The 6,770-nt window shown below is 36.2% G+C and overlaps 1 protein-coding gene across 1 annotated transcript in view; it reads right to left on the bottom strand.

Moving 5' to 3' along the window:
- Positions 1-610: 610 nt before the first annotated feature.
- Positions 611-6,770, bottom strand: part of LOC133638828 (glycolipid transfer protein-like) — a 13,060-nt gene continuing 6,900 nt past the window's right edge. The window contains exons 2-5 of the mRNA XM_062031811.1: positions 5,782-5,840; positions 5,583-5,716; positions 1,422-1,572; positions 611-1,334 (exon numbers count right to left, since the gene is read on the bottom strand). Coding sequence (XP_061887795.1) covers positions 1,152-1,334; positions 1,422-1,572; positions 5,583-5,716; positions 5,782-5,840 — 527 coding nt within the window. The 3' untranslated portion in view covers positions 611-1,151. The remainder of the gene's footprint in view (positions 1,335-1,421; positions 1,573-5,582; positions 5,717-5,781; positions 5,841-6,770) is intronic.

The raw sequence follows: 6,770 nt of genomic DNA, 5'->3' as shown, positions 1-6,770 counted from the left end.
CAGGTTTCCTTGCTCTTCAGGGGATTTGAGCACTGTATAACGGATAAACCAGAGAAACTTTGATTACATATATATAAATATGTATGTATGTCTATATATATATATATATACATAAACATGTAAACACAGAGGCTATTTCATCCCTACAAGCCTGTTTCGCAGGTTTCCCCGTTCTTCAGGGGATTTGAGCACTGTATAACGGATTAACCACAGAAACCTTGACTACATATACATAAATATGTATGTATGTGTGTGTGTATATATATATATATATATATATATATATAGTCAGGAAAAAACAGAGGCTATTTCATCCCTACAAGCCTGTTTCGCAGGTTTCCTTGCTCTTCAGGGGATTTGAGCACTGTATAACGGATAAACCACAGAAACCTTGACTACATATACATAAATATGTATGTATGTGTGTGTGTATATATATATATATAGTCAGGAAAAAACACAGAGGCTATTTCATCCCTACAAGCCTGTTTTGCAGGTTTCCTTGCTCTTCAGGGGATTTGAGCACTGTATAACGGATAAACCAGAGAAACTTTGATTACATATACATAAATATGTATGTATGTCTATATATATATATATATATATATATATATATATATATATATATATATATATATATATATATATATATATATGTCAGGAAAAACACAGAGGCTATTTAATCCCTACAAGCCTGTTTCGCAGGTTTCCCTGCTCTTCAGGGGATTTGAGCACTGTATAACGGATAAACCATAGAAACCTTGACTACATATACATAAATATATATATACTGTATATATATATTAATTGTAGATGTGGACAGACTCACCGCGTTCATATCACGTTATCGATGGGAAAATGCATTTTTAGACAATATGATTTGCCTGAGCGACTAGGAGACCCCAAAAGTAACAAGCGGTAGAAAATGGATTGATGAATGGGCGAGAAAGGAAAGATTAAAAAATAATTATTAAAAAAAATAAAAAAAAATTTTTTAACTTGGGACTTCCCGCGTGCCAGATTTTGAACGCTGGCACGGGCCGTGGGCCGTAGTTTGGGGACCCTTGTTGTAAGGCAACAATGAAATAAATAATAAATAGCACACATGTAAAGGACACCAACTAGTTTGCTAATACTGTCCTGCTCTGACATCAAACCGTGTAGTCCAGCTCTGCATCAAGACGTGTGTACATGTCGTAAATGGCGTCCACGGTGGCGGTGTAGTTGGTCAGGAACTGCCGCACGTTCTCTAAACAGTCCTCCTCCTTCACTTCCTCTCCTTTGGACAGAGCCTTGAGGAAGTTGGATCTGTAGGGCGCTGCGTAAAGTGCCGTCTGGGCGGGGAGAGAAATGCGCACTCGGCGTGATTCGCTGTAACCCAAACATGAACAAAAAAAAAAAAGAATAGAAGAAGAACTCACGTTGAAGATCTTCTGTACAAACCAGCCGTGGTATTTCTTCAGCGCGTGTTCGTAGGCTTTGGTGATGTTGACCCGAATGAGGTTGGGGTTGTCGTGGTCTCGCTCGCCGTCCGCCAAACTCTGCAGCAGAATTTGTATGAAACGGAGACCCCTGCAGGACAAAGTCAGTATTGACAAAATGTGTCGATCAAGATGACTTTAGCAACATGTACATTTGATACATCATTTCATAGTTGGTAAGAAGAAATAAATACAATGCATAAATATAAGTTCATATTGTACACAATGTGATTAAAAAGGTATTTTCATGCAACTTTATTTGTGTTACAAACACATGTAAATTGAGAGGGGAATATATTTTTTGTTCCGGTTTGGTGATGTTGCTGGGGGGACAATTAATATGTGACGGAATTAAGGAAGCAGCATGAGACAACAAGTGTCTGATGTGGGTTTAGTGATTTAGATTAGCCTTTTTTGTCTCTTTGAATGTTGTATCTTATCCTATTTTGAATTATTATTTAATATCATTTTGATATTCTATGTGTACAGCCCTGGTAATGGGTACATTTGCACCCACCTGCACAAATGTACTTCAAAATGTAACAATCCAAATAAATATGACTTTTTTTTTTGTTTACTAGGGCATGCATATATAATATGCATTAGTTTGACCATTTAAAATCAACGATAATAAAAAGGAGAAGCTTGGAAATAGCATAAAAATGCCCCAACAACTTGGAAAAACGCGATTCAAAGCATTGCTCATGATGGTTACACCAAAAAGTGTTCTGTTCAGGTATATTTCTTTTATATTTTGAGAAATCATCATATTTATGTATTACTAAATTTAAATAGGTAATGATCAATCTTTAAGCTGTATGTATTTGATTTCAGTTTTCTTTTGACATCTTATTTAGAATTGTAGTTGAAACTTTTACAACCTTGTGTTGCGCTCATGATGGCGTAACCAAACTAGATTTCATTTAATTATCTTATTTTGAATATTTATTCCCTTTTTTACATTTAGTATATTTAAATATACTGTGTTTTATGCTTTTTTTCTTTTTGGAACATGTACTATACATATAATACAATAAAGTCCCATATAAAATTATGTTTCTAGCAATACTTTAATTTTGCCTTTGAAAGTAACACTCCAATGTCCATGAGTGGAGCTGTACACTATTTGTATTTGCTTTAGTTTTCTTTCCTTTAAATGTTTTGCGAAAGACAGTATTTGCTCAACCTGATGGATATTTATAAACACTGCACGTAACATTGAATGCCCGTGACCTTCGATCCCTCAGGTAGTACTGCATTAAAAAGCGACATCGGTGTGTAAAGGATATCACCACATGGGCTCAGGAACACTTCAGAAAACCACTGTCAGTAACTACAGTCGGTCACTACATCCGTAAGTGCAAGTTAAAACTCTACTATGCAAAGCCAAAGCCATTTATCAACAACACCCAGAAACGCCACCGGCTACGCTGGGCCCGAGCTCATCTAAGATGGACTGATGCAAAGCATGTTAACAGGCGCGGAAGAGGTCGGCTATCTATTTGGCAAGTTCCACCTTGCCACAGTTGCTATATTAGCTTTAAAACTGTATATAAATACTGTGGTCATTTGGAGGTTCTGCCATATAGAAGGCAAAAGCGGGCCTTTTTTAGTGAAGTATAAGCACTAATATCTATGGCAGGGGTCACAAGCGGTGCACGCGGGCACCAGGTAGCCCGTAAGGACCAGATGAGTAGCCCGCTGGCCTGTTCTAAAAATAGCTCAAATAGCAGCACTTACCAGTGAGCTGCCTCTATTTTTTAAATTTTATTTATTTACTAGCAAGCTGGTCTCGCTTTGCCCGACATTTTTAATTCTAAGAGAGACAAAACTCAAATAGAATTTGAAAATCCAAGAAAATATTTTAAAGACTTGGTCTTCACTTGTTTAAATAAATTCATTAATTTTTTTACTTTGCTTCTTATAACTTTCAGAAAGACAATTTTAGAGAAAAAATACAACCTTAAAAATGATTTTAGGATTTTTAAACACATATACCTTTTTACCTTTTAAATTCCTTCCTCTTCTTTCCTGACAATTTAAATCAATGTTCAAGTAAATGTATTTTTTTTATTGTAAAGAATAATAAATACATTTGAATTTAACTCTTCATTTTAGTTTCTGTTTTTTCGACGAAGAATATTTGTGAAATATTTCTTCAAACTTATTATGATTAAAATTCACAAAAATTATTCTGGCAAATCTAGAAAATCTGTAGAATCAAATTTAAATCTTATTTCAAAGTCTTTTGAATTTCTTTTAAAATTTTTGTTCTGGAAAATCTAGAAGAAATAATGATTTGTCTTTGTTAGAAATATAGCTTGGTCCAATTTGTTATATATTCTAAGAAAGTGTAGATTGGATTTTAACCTATTTAATCAAAATTCTAAAATTATATTAATCAGGAAAAATTACTAATGATGTTTCATAAATTCTTTTTTTAATTTTTTCAAAAAGATTCGAATTAGCTAGTTTTTCTCTTCTTTTTTTCGGTTGAATTTTGAATTTTAAAGAGTCGAAATTGAAGATAAACTATGTTTCAAAATTTAATTGTCATTTTGTTTGTGTTTTCTCCTCTTTTAAACCGTTCAATTAAGTGTAAATATAATTAATTATCAATAATAACAGAGTTAAAGGTAAATTGAGCAAATTGGCTATTTCTGGCAATTTATTTAAGTGTGTATCAAACTGGTAGCCCTTCGCATTAATCAGTACCCAAGAAGTAGCTCTTGGTTTCAAAAAGGTTGGTGACCCCTGATCTATGGTATAATATATCACTAATGACTCAGGAAATACCAACATAAATTGTCACATCCAGCTTCTACAAAACCCAAAACCAGTGAAGTTGGCACGTTGTGTAAATCGTAAATAAAAAGAGAATACAATGATTTGCAAATCCTTTTCAACCTATATTCAATTGAATAGACTGCAAACACAAGATACTTAACGTTCGAACTCAGGCCACTGCATCAAAAAGCGACATCAATGTGTAAAGGATATCACCACATGGGCTCAGGAACACTTCAGAAAACCACTGTCAGTAACTACAGTCGGTCGCTACATCTGTAAGTGCAAGTTAAAACTCTACTATGCAAAGCCAAAGCCATTTATCAACAACACCCAGAAACGCCACCGGCTTTTCACCGGCCCGAGCTCATCTAAGATGGACTGATGCAAAGTGGAAAAGTGTTCTGTGGTCTGACGAGTCCACATTCCAAATTGTTTTTGGAAACTGTGGACGTCGGGTCCTCCGAAACAAAGAGAAAAAGAACCATGCAGATTTTTATAGTCGCAAAGTGTAAAAGCCAGCATCTGTGATGGTATGGGGGTGTATTAGTGCCCAAGGCATGGGCAACTTACACATCTGTGAAGGCGCCATTAATGCTGAAAGGTACATACAGGTTTTGGAGCAACATATGTTGCCATCCAAGCAACGTTATCATGGACGCCCCTGCTTATTTCAGCAAGACAATGCCAAGCCACATGTTACATCAACGTGGCTTCATAGTAAAAGAGTGCGGGTACTAGACTGGCCTGCCTGTAGTCCAGACCTGTCTCCCATTGAAAATGTGTGGCGCATTATGAAGCCTAAAATACCACAACGGACTGTTGAACAACTTAAGCTGTACATCAAGCAAGAATGGGAAAGAATTCCACCTGAAAAGCTTCAAAAATGTGTCTCCTCAGTTCCCAAACGTTTACTGAGTGTTGTTAAAAGGAAAGGCCATGTAACACGGTGGTAAAAATGCCCCTTTTTTGCAATGTGTTGCTGCCATTAAATTCTAAGTTAATGATTATTTACAAAAAAAAATTAAGTTTCTCAGTTCGAACATTAAAAATCTTGTCTTTGCAGTCTATTCAATTAAATATAAGTTGAAAAAGATTTGCAAATCATTGTATTCTGTTTTTATTTACGAATTACACAACGTGCCAACTTCACTGGTTTTGGGATAACATGCAACATAAGAGCTCTATCAAAAACACTGCACCATATTGAGAGCTATTTTCTCACATTTGACTCATTTCAGGGCCAAAACTCTGAATTAGTTTAGAAAAAATGACTTCCCCCCCTGTAGTCTTGCACTGGATGGATAAACTCACCTCTTGAGCCACATGAGAGCCAGCGTTGCTCCGACTTTGGGCCACTCGGCAGCCAAGTCTTGTTGCTCGGCCTCCACGATGTGCTGCAGGGTGACGTACCTTTCCGGATCCTTCACGTAGACTTCTTTAATTTTCTGACAAAAAACACACACAGGTTGCTTGTATTGCATGGCATTGAACGCATCGCACGCACACTCACTGCGATATTGCCATTAATGTCCGACTTGATCACTGAGAACACCTTGGACCCCAGGCAGTCTGAAAGAAAAAAGTGACAGCTGGAAGATTTGTATGTATATATAACATATCGCACGACACAGCAGCGAGCTAACCAACATTGTCATAGTGTTAAGGCGCAAACTGTGCAGTCAGCACGATGCAACAAGTGTAACATGCATGCAGTAGCAACAATTTAAAGCGCATGCAGAGGTAGGTAGAGCTGCTGGATGCTGATTGATCATGATACTTCAAATGTAGCAACTGCCATCTTGTGGAGGTTGTCTACAGCCACAACTGCTACACTAATGCCTTTTTAATCCGGCGCTAACTAGAGACCCGGGCGGTATTTGCTTCTGTAGACCATGCACCTGGCGACTATAGGAGACTGAGTACTGTTGCGTAGGGATGATGTTTGATAAGAAATTATAGAGTTCGAGCCCAATATCGAATCCTCTTATCGAACCGATTCCTTAACGATTCTCTTATCGAATCCAGTATGTTGTATATGGAAAAAACCCACAATATTTGGTTTAACAAAAGCTCACTTTTATTTTATAAGAAAAAAATAAAATAAAATAAATAAATAAATATTGACTGTTACCCCCCTAAAAAAGAAATTTAAAAAAATTGACTGTTGTTACCCAAAGTATATTAAGAAAAACAAATATATACAGTAACACAAAAACAACCTGTCTCTGTGATCACTATAGGTGTATAAATAATAATATAGTGTTAAATAAAATCAGTCCCTTGGGCACAAAACTGAAAATAATACAGCTCTCCAAAAAGTGCACTTCTGCTGCTATTGGAACATACTAACTAAACACACTATGACACTAAGAACACCACAGTCATCAATCAACAATTCTTCTTCCAAAAAATTATTTCGATGGTGGAAATACACGACTGGCAGCCATTTTAAGTCCTCAAAACATCCATTGAAACGGTGCACAAAAATCGATTTTCAGT

The sequence above is a fragment of the Entelurus aequoreus genome, linkage group LG21 (genome assembly GCF_033978785.1).
Source record: "Entelurus aequoreus isolate RoL-2023_Sb linkage group LG21, RoL_Eaeq_v1.1, whole genome shotgun sequence".
Taxonomy (NCBI): domain Eukaryota; kingdom Metazoa; phylum Chordata; class Actinopteri; order Syngnathiformes; family Syngnathidae; genus Entelurus; species Entelurus aequoreus.
This window is presented reverse-complemented; position numbering and strand designations above follow the sequence as displayed.